General features: G+C 46.0%; 1 protein-coding gene across 5 annotated transcripts in view; it reads right to left on the bottom strand.

Moving 5' to 3' along the window:
• The window catches only part of LOC126481518 (la-related protein Larp4B), a 348210-nt gene extending 342684 nt beyond the window's left edge, over positions 1-5526 (bottom strand). For all 5 annotated transcript variants that reach the window (XM_050105316.1, XM_050105321.1, XM_050105317.1 and 2 more), the window contains exon 1: positions 5391-5526. In XM_050105316.1, coding sequence (XP_049961273.1) covers positions 5391-5471 — 81 coding nt within the window. In that variant the 5' untranslated portion in view covers positions 5472-5526. The remainder of the gene's footprint in view (positions 1-5390) is intronic.
• Between the last annotated feature and the right edge of the window lie 10211 nt (positions 5527-15737).

Raw genomic sequence — 15737 nt, 5'->3', positions numbered from 1 at the left:
CCAATTTAGTACTGGACGGACGCGTGCAGGGTAAACATCGTAGAGGGACATGGTACAAATGGCTTTCAGCACTATGGGACTTAACATCGGAGGTCACCAGTTGCCTAGAACTTAGAACTACTTAAACCTAACTAAGCTAAGGACACACACATACATCCATGTCCGAGGCAGAATTCGAACCTGTGACCGTAGCGGCCGCGCGGTTCCGGACACAAGCGCCTACAACCGCTCGGCTACAGCGGCCGGCTCGTACAGCGAGACCGAGAGATGAATACACTAAGCAGATTCAGAATGAAGAAGGGTGCAGTAGTTACTAGGAGATTAAGTGGCTTGCACAGGATAGAGCAGGATGGAGAGCTGCAGCAAACCAATTTCTAGACTGAAAACCACAACAAGTAGAGTGCACACATCTGAACTTTTCGCTTTTAAATGGGATTGCAGTGTGCGGGTCAAGCAAGTACCGCAGTGGAGAGGACTAACGCAGGAAAAGGTTTTGGAACAAGCATCCACCTTCACTGTGGATAGTTAGCTTTCCTACCTGAGCAGGAATTGCGGGTAGCAATTGCTATGCACCAGAAACTCTGGCCATTGGTCATTCATTCTAATACCTCACCCCCCCCCCCCCCCCCCCCACACACACACACACACACACACACACACACACACACACACACACACACAAACTACATATCAGTCACCTTTCACAATTTAAAAAATAAATGTTACAAGTAAAGTATCTCAGTGTACAGTTTAGTTAGGTGCTAAAGTCGGTGATAATCTGTGGGAGGGAGTGGTGGCAACAGATGGCACGGGGGGGGGGGGGGGAGGGGGGGGTTGACGGCAGAGGTACTAGCTAATGTCTGATTGCACTCACAGGTAATGGTGTACGAAAGGGTGCAAACCACTGACCTCCGCTGTACCTCGACCAGACTGTAGCAGAGTGACTGACAGCTGGGCATTGGAAGGCGCTATGTTGTCGACTGGCATTTGCCTAGGCACGCAATATGCCTGCAGTACCAGGTGACTTCCCAACACGTTTGCACGCTTCCTGTTAACGTGCAGCACTTGGTTAGCGTTGTGCCACGGTAGTGGTTCGTTTATTTCGTGGCTTGATTTGGGGGAGGTGAGGTGGTAATGGTGTTTTCACTTTTTGTGCTTCAGCAAACATGCCACGCACAGGAATGACGCAATCAACGATAGCGAATCACAATTGCTACGCTGGCAACCGCAAGGGTCATCTACGGGCGACAACTGACAGCTGGGGTAGCAGAGCTGTAGGAGACGTGTCGGCAGTGCAGGAGGCATCACCAGGGCAACAACCAGCTGTCACTCACTCATTCTGACACACGTTAATCCTAACTCGATCCGCCATCGATTAAAATGCGTCACGGCTCCACTGAGGCGTGTCAGCTGACAAATGCTTTATTCGTCAGTATTGGCAAGCTAACCAGAAGGTCGTAATGTACGATTTTGTGCCAACAGCAGATGTTACGTGCTGTAAACTACAAAGAAAAAATGCCGTGTGCAAATGCATCGCCGACCTAGTGACTTATAACATCTCTTTGCAAAACTTGAGGTAAACAAATGAGTTCTCCATGCGCTACGGATTACATAGGTCCTCGAGATTTGTATTTTTTTTTTGTGGTTTTAGGGCGCACACCTTCAATGGTCATTAGAGCCCAGACTATGTTAGGAATGCACCGCGAGGCACAACTTTAAAACAGCAACTAAAAGGGAAAACACTATAAAAGATTGACAGGCATAGGATTAAAAAAACAGCATAATCAAATGTCCTTAGACAGGTTTGTCAAGTTGATAAAACGAAGAACGCGAGCAGCTGCTCCTGGGTCATCCGCTAAAATGGCATCCAGACTACATGGCAGGCCAAGATCAAGACGCAGTGTAGTAAAATCCGGACAGGGCGTTAAAATGTGGCGGACCGTCAGCAGTTGCCCACATGGGCAGAACGGCGCCGGCGCAGCCGTCAGCAGAGATTTGTATGTACCACGGCGTGTTCCCAAGTTCACATTCAGATCAGGTGGACTCTTGTTACATCACTCCATGACCTCTCAGGGTCTTCTCCGCGTGACTGTGCGCTTACGAGCGTTTTTTTTTTTTTAATTTTTATGGCAACGTCTCGGCTGAACACCCGTAAACACGCCATTGATCGCTCCGTTTCATGGCACTTCAATGAACTGCCTCGTAAACTCAGTTACAGGAAAGCTATGCACGCCCGAAGTGGCCTGTCAGGTTGTTTTTGTAATGCTTCCCACGCTGCAGCACGCACGCAAAGTTTCACAGCAACGCCATAAAATGCACGTTAAACACCGGAGACGTGACTAGTCCGGCACTAAATACACACCTCGCTGTACGCATCCTGTCTGCCACAATCTGTACTACTCTGTTTGCTACGCTGGTTCGCACTTCGTAATGCCGATGTTCTGGGCCTGGTCAGCTGAATATTAAGAGACATGATGCGTATCTTCGCACAAATACTACTGGTGTCCTATGCACAAGGCTATTTTCCCCCTTGACGTAACAAGTGCAAAACCCGGGAGCTACTCCGTGTTAAGAAATATAGAAAATTGAGCAACACATTTTCACACTAAAGGTTATTTAATGGACCCCTTTACAGTCTCCGTAGTTCATATACGAAATTCCTACGTAATATGCAACAAAATATTCTCATTTTTCTAAAGTTCAGAATTTACAAATTTTGGTTTTTATGATTAACACTCCGTTAAATGAAGAAAAGTGCGTTAAATTAAAAGGAAGGTCAGCGTTGGCCGTAATATTGATGTTTTATTGATAGCAGAATCGATTTTCGATCACATAGTGATCATCTTCAGTGCTGTACAAATTAAACTCAGACACTGGTATCAAGTTATTGATAACCAAAATTGAGAAGCGATCACAACATAAATACGTCAATATTACGGCCAAGGCTGACCTTCCTTTTAATTTAACATATATGGTCGTTGTGCACACAGCACTCCATGGAGTCGCCAATCAATAAAGTGCTATAACATATGGCACGAACGTAAACAATCTACCTAACAGGCATGTCTAATCAAGAATCCTGACAGTCACATTAACAGGCTTCGCAAAATCAACCTGATCGCGCCAGGTGATCAAAAAGTCAGTATACATTAGAAAACTGAATAAATCAAAGAGTAATGTAGATAGAGAGGTAGAAATTGACACACATGCTTGGAATGACATGGAGTTATTAGAAACAAAAATATTCAAAAGTTCAAAAAATGTCCGACAGATGGCGCTTCATCTGATCAGAATAGTAATAATTAGCATGACAAAGTAAGACAAAGCAAAGATGTTCTTTACAGGAAATGCTCAATATGTTCATCATTCCTCAACAATTGCTGTAGTCGAGGGATAATGTGAACAGCACTGTAAAGCATGTCCGGAGTTATGGTGAGGCATTGGCTGCGGATGTTGTCTTTCAGCATCCCTAGAGATGTCGGTCGTTCACGATACACTTGCGACTTCAGGTAACCCCAAAGACAATAATCGCACGGACTGAGGTCTGGGGACCTGGGAGGCCAAGCATGACGAAAGTGGCGGCTGAGCATACGATCATCACCAAACGACGCGCGCAACAGATCTTTCACGCGTCTAGCAATATGGGGTGGTTCTAATAAAACCCCATGTCATTCCAAGCATGTGTGTCAATTTTTACCTCTCTATCTACATTATTGCCTGGTTTAGTAAGTTTTCAAATTTATACTGACTTTTTGATCAGCCGGTATTTCGGCAAGAGTCGGGGGGGGGGGGGGGGGGTGTTAATTAACTTATGACAGTTGGCACTGTTTACAGAATGTCTGCTGGAAGATTGAGTATATGGGGGGGGGGGGGGGGTCTTGGATAGATGCTTCCGTAGCAATCATTTCTTTTCAGTCACATACGCAAACCTGAGAGATTTGTTTTTGTTTTTTAAAAAAGGAAATTGTCTTTCGGCTACGTAACTACACGGACATTATTACTTTTGCAATTTAATTCGGCATACCATAATGTAGTGTACTATAACCATGCACTTCAGTAATTTCTTATTCCAGCTTTACAGAAAAATACCGTTGGTACTGTCACATTTGAAACATTCACACACTTTTAGTTTTTTGGTAGGTATTGAGTCCCATAAAGCAACTTCTTACAGCAGAATAACTATTTATTCGGATAACGTTCACAGGTTAACATCAGAGCGCAAGAGTAAACACGCGACTACTTGCAACTCTCTAGGCGAAGCCGACCCAAAGAAGGTAAATATAGCAAAGACGTATACATAGGTATGCACGGAAGTACAGGTTATTACTGTACGACAGCTACACACTTTTAGCTAACCGGCTATCTTTACTTTTGTCAAGCAACAGGGCTTCACTAGCACAACATGATAAAGCAGAACGCCATCAAATCACAGCCTACGTTGGCACGAAAGTTGCCGCTCGGCATCGTTGCTAATTATTGCTATCAATATGGAATGCAGCTGCGAACAGTGATACATGCGCCGGCCGGAACCAAGTTTTCTGTACTAGGGCTACGCACACCTCTCTTACGGCATCGTATTGCTCTGGAATAGTTTCTAGCACAATCGAGAGCGTGTCGCAGCACCACACACCCGGCGTTCTACCCGCCGTGGCACCGACCGGCTGCTGTCACGCCAGTATAAATAGCGCGTGCGGACGGAGACGTATCGGCGCGGCGGACCCCCCTCGAGGTCTGGCCCGCAGTGCAATCCACCAGCTGCAGCGCCACTGCCCTACTTCCCGGCAGGGGGGGGTGGGGGGGGGGGGGGGGGGTGGGGGGGGGGGGAGGCAGTGCGGATTTCACGGTGCAAAAATACCCCGCAGCGGCGCTCCACCTGGCAAGACGAGCAAGGCCGGTGCGGCCGGACCCAGACACTTTGCAGGCCAAAGCGCAGCGGCCACTTAATCTGCCGGCCGCCGGCGAGCAACGTTACGCAATCACACTACCGTTATTGACCTTCAAAACGGTACTCTGTCGCCGGGACACACGTACGTACACACACGCATATGCTACGGGGTGGCCCACTGCAGCAAAAAGGGGGAGGTGCGCGTAGGGTTAACACCAGATCGAACACTGTCACGAGATCTGCACGCTTCACTGAATTTACTGACGCGCGGAAGTGGCGAGGACACGCCGAATCAGCAATGAGGCACAACAGATCAACCTTTTCCTGCACTGACATCCGAAACTTCCGAGTCGGCTAGTGGCAGCTGCACCAGCCGGCAGATTCGAGTGGCCGTCGCGCTTCTGCCAGGTGGGCGGAAGCACCACGTGGTCGCCGGCGGCAGAGGCACAGAAGACAGGCGCGCAACGTGCCACAGCTCCTGGTAGCGCGGGCGGTTGGTACGTACCGCGGCGTAGAACACTGCGAACTCTGGGTGCGGCTGCGGCGGCACGGGCGCGGGGCAGAAGGGCAGGAAGCAGTCTGCCATGGTCCCGCGAGCTCATGTCTGTGCGCACTGCCGAGTTGGACTGAGCGGAGCGCAGCGCGGAGCCGGCGCGGCCGCCGCGCGCTGGTCGCTAGTGCCGGTGCGCATGCGCGGACCCGGCGCGTGCGCACTGGCGCCAGCGCCGGCGGGCCGCGGGTGCGCGCGCCGCCTATCGACCACACGGCGCTACTGCGCCGCCACGTGTTCTCAGCTATACGCGTCTACGCCTATGCGCCTAGAGCCGCTGTTAACGCGTGGCAATGTGTGCTTCTCATCGACAGTTTTTAGATAATCTAACGGTCGTACTCGCGGATGGATCGCGGGGCAAATGTGTCATTACATGCATCCGCGCTAGCTGTCTTTAATACATTGTTGTATACGAACCACTTTAAACCACATGCCAGAGAATACTTCAGTTGTTCGAGTTTTAAGGATTTTACTCGTTGTATTGTGTAAAACAATATAATAATTCCAATCTCAAAGAGAGCAGGTGTTGACAGATGTGAAAACTACCGACCTATCAGTTTAATAAGTCACGGCTGCAAAATACTAACACCAATTCTTTACAGACGAATGGAAAATCTGGTAGAAGCCGAGCTCGGGGAAGCTCGGTTTGGATTCCGTACAAATGTTGGAACACGTGAGGCAATCGTAATGTCGTGTGACTAGGGCCACCGGTCGGGTAGACCGTTCGCCTGGTGCAAGTCTTTCGATTTGACGCCACTTCGGCAACTCGCACGTCGATGGGGATGAAATGATGATGATTAGGACAACACAGCACCCACTGCCTGAGCGGAGAAAATCTCCGACCCAGCCGGGAATCGAACCCGGACCATTAGGATTGACAGTCTGTCGCGCTGACCATTCAGCTACCGGGGCCGTACGAGGCGACAGTGACCCTACCACTTATCTTAGTAGATAGATTAAGGAAAGGCAAACCTAAGTTTCTAGCATTTGTAGACATACAGAAAGCTTTTGTCAATGTTGACTGGAATACCCTCTTTCAAATTCTGAAGGTGACAGGGGTAAAATACAGGGAGCGAAAGGCTATTTACAATTTGTACAGAAACCAGATGGCAGTTATAAGAGTCGAGGGACATGAAAGGGAAGCAGTGGTTGGGAAGGGAGTGAGACATGGTTGTAGCCTCTCCCCGATGTTATTCAATCTGTATACTGAGCAAGCAGTAAAGGAAACAAAAGAAAAATTCCGAGTAGGTATTAAAATCCATGGAGAAGAAATAAAAACTTTGAGGTTGGCCAATGACATTCTAGTTCTGACAGCAAAGGGCCTAGAAGAGCAATTGAACGGAGTGGACAATGTCTTGAAAGGAGGGTATAAGATGAACATCAACAAAAGCAAAACGAGGATAATGGAATGTAGTCGAATTAAGTCGGGTGATGCTGAGGGAATTAGATTAGGAAATGAGACACTTAAAGTAGTAAAAGAGTTTTGCTATTTAGGGAGTAAAATAACTGATGATGGTCGAAGTAGAGAGGATATAAAATATAGACTGGCATTGGCCAGAAAAACGTTTCTGAAGAAGAGAAGTTTGTTGACATCGCATATACATTTAAGAGTCAGGAAGTCGTTTCTGAAAGTATTTGTATGGACTGTAGCCTTGTATGGAAGTGAAACGTGGACGATAAACAGTTTAGACAAGAAGAGTGAAAGGGTCCTGTAGCCACCTTTCATTAGTCCGGTAGCCCATTTTCATTACTATTTCTCTTTCTTTTCCTTGTTTCTCTATTCTCTTTACTCTCATAGTGGTGCGATTGAATGAATGTGGCTGTGTGTCACGTTGCTAGGCGGTGGCGTAGTCTGCTGCAGAAAGTCTGCGATAGTCGTACAGATTCAGCAGCAGTTGCACAGAATAGCCAACTCTCGTAGTGGTCAAGTAGGCAAAGAGGTTTGCGCTACTTGTGAGAAATCCACCTGCGTTAGGTTGGTGGCGGAAATGGCATCTTTGGGTTTTCCGGACCACGCGGAGCGTGGAAGAGGCTGGAGAAGAAGCGGGAAGGCAGTTGGCCGCCGGTACGGGAAGCGTCCACAGCTGTGCTCCAGTCGAAGAAGGGTGAGTTAGACTGACCGCGTGGCGCACTGTTACTTGGCGAGGAGAGAGCTGTTAGCTTTTGGTCTCGCTTTTCAAATCTGGAAGATTGCTTTGCCTTGTCGCAGCAAGGAATGCAAAACTTTGGCAGATGTTTCTTTCAGCAAATTTCTGTAGCAGACTTGGATCCGCCGGAAGAGCGCCACACAAAGGTGTCGATAAGAAGTGAGCACTCGCTTCTGTATGAATGTCTGTTTGCCTTCAGCTGTGCCTGTATAAGCTTTCACCTTTCTAAATATTTAGAGCCTTGCCTTCTCGTAAATTTTCCTTACTTTCCGTGTCTTTCGTCCGTGGGGAGCCAACCACGTGGTAGAACATTATAGTTGTTGGGCTACCGGCATCACTAACTGTCCGATCGCATGTTTGTTTTAGAAAATGTTAACATGATTGTATGACTTGATATTGTTGGAATTTGGCACTATACCTAGAAATTGTGCCTCCACAAACCACGTGTTATCAGGAATCCTGTACATGCCTCACATCCTTAGTTTAGGAATAAATGATTTTATCCACAATTTTCTCTTGTGTTCCGAGGTTACGTTTTTGCGCCTAAGCCACTCACCTCGTAGCTTTCCCATTAGCACATCCAATGCGTTTCCTTACGCACAGGTCCAGTGATTAGTCTCCTCTTGTATTTTATAACAAATGCTTTAGATTAAGTCATATTTTCAGGTGTGTTGCTGGGAGCTGATCTTATGCAGTGTTCATGCATTTTCTATTTTATTTTGAATGTTTGTTTGTCGTGAACAGTGCACGGGCAATACTATTAATTACATTGTATCCGCTATGAGCGACATCACAACGTATGCATTTTTGTGTGTTTTTGGTCTGTGATCAAATTAATTTATTTTCCGACTCGACCAAACCTTCGATTAGTTGTATGGTTAGAGTCAGTAGCGACCCTAATCTTCTCACGTCAACTTCCCAAGCAATAAGTATTTACAGTCCCAATAATAACGTAATTACCCGTAGAAACAGGTGAGTTACAAGAGAATAGAAGGTTTCGAAATGTGGTGCCACAGAAGAATGCTGAAGATTAGATGGGTAGATCACATAACTAATGACGAGGTATTGAATTATTGAATAGAATTGGGCAGAAGAGAAATTTGTGGTACAACTTGACTAGAAGAAGGGATCGGATGGTAGGGCATATTCTGTGGCGTCAACGGATCACCAATTTAGTATTGGAGGGCAGCGTGGAGGGTAAAAATCGTAGAGGGAGACCAAGAGATGAATACACTAAACAGATTCAGAAGGATGTAGGCTGCAGTAGGTACTGGTAGATGAAGAAGCTTGCACAGGATAGAGTAGCATGGAGAGCTGCATCAAACCAGAGTCTGGACTGAAAACCACAACAACAACATTCATAGACGCTGTCAGATATGACACCATATACGCCGCTGAGGGAGAAGTTGCTACGCCAATTTTTACTGCGAATTACTGTCAAGCAAGAGATACAGGTTACGGTATATTCCGTGTTTTCAGACTGTAATATGTTTTATTTAGACCTTACGCTTCTCGTTTTATCTTAAAGCATCTTCAGCGGTTACTGTAACAATATGTGTTTTTCTTAAAAATGACTTTGCCAAGATCGTAAACAGACCTCTTGTTTTAAACAGCCCTCCCCATATATATATATATATATATATATATATATATATATATATATATATATATATATATATATATGACATTTGCTAGCACCCGCCCCCCTCCACCACCTCAGTTTCAAGGGGAATAGTGGCTTACGAGGGAAGTGTTTTGACATTTCGTGACAGAGGTATTTAAACAATCATTTCATACGTGAGTGGAACCGAAAGAAGACCAACTAACTGTTACAGTGGGAAGTACGCTCTGCCACGCACTTCGCAGAGGATTGCAGATTACGGATGTGGATGTAGATGTAGAAATGACCTTTCAGTATTCTTGCTGCTGGTCAGCATTGATTATATGTTCTGGATTTGTTGAAGCTGATTCTGAGCTTGAACGCCTGTGTGGTGGGGCATGGTGCGAGACTGGTTTGCAAACACCATAATATTGTTTCTATGGGATGGAGGTAGGGGCGGAAGGAGGACACGTCGTGACCGCCCTCCTCCGCTCTTGGCTTAAGCCACATTCTTGTTTATTAATTTTTTCCGTGCTATGCAGGGATGTAGGGTTAAATGGAGTGATAAGCACGGTGGACAAACAAGTATACAAAACTGTTAAGGCTTTCGTGGCCACTTGTTGACAAAGTGCCTGTTGGCTCCTGTCTCGGGTTCTTCGGCCGACGTTCGTCTGATGATTTTACTGACGTTTCGCCAGCACTAGTGGCTGCCATTGTCAAAGCTTCACCCTCCATTGAGTTCGCCACCGGCAACGGAGGGTGAAGCTTTGACAATGCAATTTGAAAAACTGACTGCAATATTAGAGAAAGCTGTGTGTGAGGACAGTGAGGAAAGCATGAAACTGGCTGCTAGGGAAGCAGTGGAAGAAAATGATGGATGTTCGGATATTGCAGTTGCACTTGATGGAAGTTGGCAGAAAAGAGGACATACTTCTCTGAATGGAGTAGTGACTGCCACGAGTGTAGACACCGGTAAAGTGTTAGATGTGGAGATAATGTCTAAATATTGCAAATGTTCTAAAGTCAGTGAACATAAAAAACACAACTGTGTGGCTAATTTTAGAGGAACAAGTGGTGGTATGGGAGTTCATGGAGTACAACAAATATTTCATCATTCCATAGAAACAAGAGGTGTACGGTACACCAAATATTTGGGCGATGGTGACAGTAAGGCATATAACAATGTGGTGAACTCTAAGCCATATGTAGATGCCATTATTAGCAAAATAGAATGTGTAGGCCATGTTCAAAAACGTTTGGGAACAAGGCTGAGAAAACTAACTGTTAATATCAGAGGAAAAAAATTAGAAGATGGAAAATTCTTGACCGGACAGGGTCGGTTAACTAAAACTGAAGTAGAAAACATGCAGGTATACAATGGGCAGGCAATTAAGAGAAATAAAGATAATCTGGAGGCAATGAAGAGAGATGTTTGGGCCATATTCTTCCATAAGTCCTCTACTGATGATTAGCCATGTCATGGATTGTCTCCATCAGGAGAAAATTCGTGGTGCAAATACAATAGGGCTCAGGCAACTGGAGAATCTTATTCTCACCAGCATTCTCTTCCTGCTGCTGTTATTACAGCAATTAAACCTATTTTCAGAGACTTGGCTCATCCTGACTTCCTAAGGAAATGTCTGCATGGGCACACACAGAACCAAAATGAATGTTTCAACAGCATAATTTGGAACCGCCTACCTAAAACTGTATTTGTAGGCATGCATACAATGAAAATAGGAGTTCATGATGCCGGTATTACATTCAGTTGTGGTAATAATGGAAAGTGTTGGGTACTGAAAAAGTTGGGAATTAATCCTGGTGAAAATATTATCACTGGGCTGCAACATTGCGATAAAATGAGGATATCCGCTGCAGACAGGTCTGCATCTAATATGGCCAAGAAAGCAAGACAAACAGCCAGGAAGGTGAAAAATGAGCTGGAAGACCTGCTAGAGACCAAAGAAGGGCCATCATATGCAGCACGACAGTTTTAATTAACTGTAAGTAACAAATTTCAGAAGTTTTTTCTTTAAAGTCAATTTCCCGCAAACTAAAATTTTCAGTACATATGTCCCATTATATCAGAAACCATCATAGATAAATGAATGAAATTTTCAGAGACTCTGCAGAACATAAAAAGCCACCTCTGGTACTACATTCATTAATATTCCCCCATTAGGAAGTTCACAAAAAATATTTCCTGCAGAAAAAACTTAATATTTTTTGTTAATAAATTTTAAAAAAAGTATTTCTTAAAACTATAAAATGGATAAACTAGATTTTAGTACAGTTGAGATAAAGTAGATTTTAGTACAGTTGACTCCATTAGCATCATGTAACATACATTAAAAATATTAAGGTCCTGCACCAAATAGTTTTCTTCAGAAATGGGTAAAATACTTGTGTAAATTAACATGGGTTAGATAGGCAGGTAGTGGTCGCCTTAAGGGTAATCTCACTGCAAAGTGGGACGTCACACGTATACTGCAGCCTCGCGTGTTACTTCTCACGTGGCAATAGATTACCGTCCCGTCATTTCGTAACAGGATGTTCGTCCACATACGGCACGTGTGTCTATGAACCGCCCGCGTGTTGACAAGGTACTATCGTGGTCAGCAACATCTCCAGGTCTGTCCCCGATAAAACGTGTATCGGAGCGTCTCCGACGTCTACTGTGTCCCAGTGCCAACATCCAGGATGTCGGTGACCTGTTCCGACATCTGCGGGCCAGCTTGCCTGAGAGGCGGATACAACACCTGTAGTACAGCCTTTCTAACCAAACCAGTGCGCGCATCCTGGCCAGAGCGCGTTCAACATCGTACCGATAAGTGGGCTAATAATGCCAAGCTCTTTGTAAATTTGAGTCGATTTTGTAATAACTGAAGTAACATCACATACTCCCTCTACAGACGTTAAAGTAACCTCTGGCGTGCCACAGGGGAGTGTTATGGAACCATTGCTTTTCACAATATATACAAATGACCTAGTAGATAGTGTCGGAAGTTCCATGCGGCTTTTCGCGGATGATGCTGTAGTGTACAGAGAAGTTGCAGCATTAGAAAATTGCAGCGAAATGCAGGAAGATCTACAGCGGATAGGCACTTGGTGCAGGGAGTGGCAATTGACCCTTAACATAGACAAATGTAATGTATTGCGAATACATAGAAAGAAGGATCCTTTATTGTACGATTATATGATAGCGGAAGAAACACTGGTAGCAGTTACTTCTGTAAAATATCTGGGAGTATGCGTGCGGAACGATTTGAACTGGAATGATCACATAAAATTAATTGTTGGTAAGGCGGGTACCAGGTTGAGATTCATTGGGAGAGTCCTTAGAAAATGTAGTCCATCAACAAAGGAGATGGCTTACAAAACACTCGTTCGACCTATACTTGAGTATTGCTCATCAGTGTGGAATCCGTACCAGATCGGGTTGACAGAGGAGATAGAAAAGATCCAAAGAAGAGCGGTGCGTTTCGTCACATGGTTATTTGGTAGGCGTGATAGCGTTACGGAGATGTTTAGCAAACTCAAGTGGCAGACTCTGCAAGAGAGGCGCTCTGCATCGCGGTGTAGCTTGCTGTCCAGGTTTCGAGAGGGTGCGTTTCTGGATGAGGTATCGAATATATTGCTTCCCCCTATTTATACCTCCCGAGGAGGTCACGAATGTAAAATTAGAGAGATTCGAGCGCGCACGGAGGCTTTCCGCCAGTCGTTCTTCCCGCGAACCATACGCGACTGGAGCAGGAAAGGGAGGCAATGACAGTAGCAGGTAAAGTGCCCTCCGCCACACACCGTTGGGTCACTTGCTGAGTATAAATGTAGATGTAGATGTAGAAGCCGTGCAGTTTGATTTAGTTTCCTCCTCCGCTTCTGGGCGCTTCACTTTTCTTGCCAGGAAGTGTGTTTGTTCAATGTTGTATCGGGTTTTGTAGTCGCTCGAACGCCTATTTCTTACATAAAAATATGGAACCGATTAATCCTTCATGTTTTTAAAAGATACCTAAGGACATGTCATTCACCCGCGAAAGAGATATGTTCCAGAACTCTTGTTCGACCTGTTCTTCAGTACCGGCCACCCGTCAGAGATCTTCCCCAGGTAGAATTTACAGTGAAGGCAGAGGCGGTCCAGAGGAGAGCTTTTCGGTTCGTACGTTTCGTAAGTGCGGAAGCTCCACAGAGGTACCCGTGCAACTCCAGTCGCAGATGCTGTTGGAATTTCTACAACTATGAGGGTCAAGGAACACATTACTCCGTCCCACAAAGATTTCGCTGCACGACAATGTAGGGAAACATCTACATCTACATCTACATAGATACTCTGCAAATCACACTTAAGTGCCTGGCAGAGGATTCATCGAACCACCTTCACAATAATTCTCTGTTATTCCAGTCTCGAACAGCGTGCGGAAAAAACAAACACCTACATTACAGCATATTGATACTGAATAAAACCCAGTTTTAGTACCATAGGCGTTTCGTCCTTATTTTCTGCAAGGCATCATCAGTGGCAGGTTGCGTGGACGATTTCTTACACATTACGCTCCTGTTGCATCTTTCCGTGCGAGCTCTGATTTCCCTTATTTTATTATGATCATCGTTTCTCCCTATGTACGTCGGCGCCAACAAAATATTGTCCCATTCGGAGGAGACAGTTGCTGACTGAAATGTCGTGAGAATATTCCGCGCCGACCGCGGAGGTCTAGCGGTTCTAGGCGCTCAGTCCGGAACCGCGCGACTGCTACGGTCGCAGGTTCGAGTCCTGCCTCGGGCATGGATGTGTGTGATGTCCTTAGGTTAGTTAGGTTTAAGTAGTTCTAAGTTCTAGGGGACTGATGACCACAGATGTTAAGTCCCATAGTGCTCAGAGCCATTTGAACCATTTGAAGCCAGAATACTCCGCCGCAACGAAAACGGCTTCGTTTTAATGATGTCCATCCGAAATCCTATATCATGTCCGTGACACTCTCTCCCGTATTGCGCGATAACACAAAACGTGCAGCTCTTTGTTGAACTTTCTCGATGTATTCCGTTAATCCTATCTGGAAAGATACCAGACCGCGCAGCGTTACTCCAAAAGACGACGCACAAGCGTAGCATAGGCAGTCTCTGTAGTACTCATAGTTTTTCTACGTTTTCTAAAAGTTCTGCCAGTAAAACGCAGTCTTTCATTTGCCTTCCCCACAACATTTTCTATGTTTTCTTCAGCCACATTCTAAACCATACCGATGGTTACGGTGGTTCTTCCCACGGAGACGGCGCAAATGGCAATGATGCTCCAAGTATCTTCCGTCACACACAGTAAAGTTGCTTGCAGAGTGTAGATGGTGGCGCAATTGCTAGAAGAGTGAGCTCACCACCTACTACGTTCTCCGCGCGTCGCTTAAGCGACGAGGCGCGCGGTCAGATTACAGCTAATGGGGCATCTATAAAGTCGTTTAAGAAGTCATAACTTGGAAACTACACTACTGGCCATTAAAATTGCTACACCACAAATATGACGTGCTACAGACGCGAAATTTAACCGACAGGAAGACGATGCTGTGATATGCAAGTGATTAGCTTTTCAGAGCATTCACACAAGGTTGGCGCCGGTGGCGACACCTACAACGTGCTCACATGAGGAAAGTTTCCAACCGATTTCTCGTACACAAACAGCAGTTGACCGGCGTTGCCTGCTGAAACGTTGTTGTGATGCCTCGTGTAAGGAGGAGAAATGCGTACCATCACGTTTCCGACTTTGATAAAGGTCGGATTGTAGCCTATCGCGATTGCGGTTTATCGTATCGCGACACTGCTGCTCGCGTTGGTCGAGATCCAATGACTGTTAGCAGAATATGGAATCGGTGGATTCAGGAGAGTAATACGGAACGCCGTGCTGGATCCCAACGGCCTCGTGTCACTAGCAGTCGAAATGACAGGCATCTTATCCGCATGGCTGTAACGGATCGTGCAGCCATGTCTCGATCCCTGAGTCAAGAGATGGGGACGTTTGCAAGACAACAACCATCTGCAGGAACAGTTCGACGACGTTTGGAGCAGCATGGACTATCAGCTCGGAGACCATGGCTGCGGTTACCCTTGACGCTGCATCACAGACAAGAGCGCGTGCGATGGTGTGCTCGACGACGAACCTCGGTGCACGAATGGCAAAACGTCATTTTTTCGGATGCATCCAGGTTCTGTTTACAGCATCATCATGGTCGCATCCGTGTTTTTTCGACATCGCGGTGAACGCACATTGGAAGCGTGTATTCGTCATCGCCATACTGGCGTATCACCTGGCGTGGTGGTATGGGGCGCCATCGGTTACACGTCTCGGTCACCTCTTGTTCGCATTGACGGCACTTTGAACAATGGACGTTACATTTCAGATGTGTTACGACCCGTGGCTCTACCCTTCATTCTATCCCTGCGAAACCCTACATTTCAGCAGGATAATGCACGACCGCATGTTGCAGCTCTTCTACGAGCCTTTGTGGATACAGAAAATGTTCGACTGCTGCCCTGGCCAGCACATTCTCGAGATCTCTCACCAATTGAAAACGT

The sequence above is a fragment of the Schistocerca serialis genome, chromosome 5, assembly GCF_023864345.2.
Source record: "Schistocerca serialis cubense isolate TAMUIC-IGC-003099 chromosome 5, iqSchSeri2.2, whole genome shotgun sequence".
In the NCBI taxonomy this organism is placed as follows: Eukaryota; Metazoa; Arthropoda; class Insecta; order Orthoptera; family Acrididae; genus Schistocerca; species Schistocerca serialis.
This window is presented reverse-complemented; position numbering and strand designations above follow the sequence as displayed.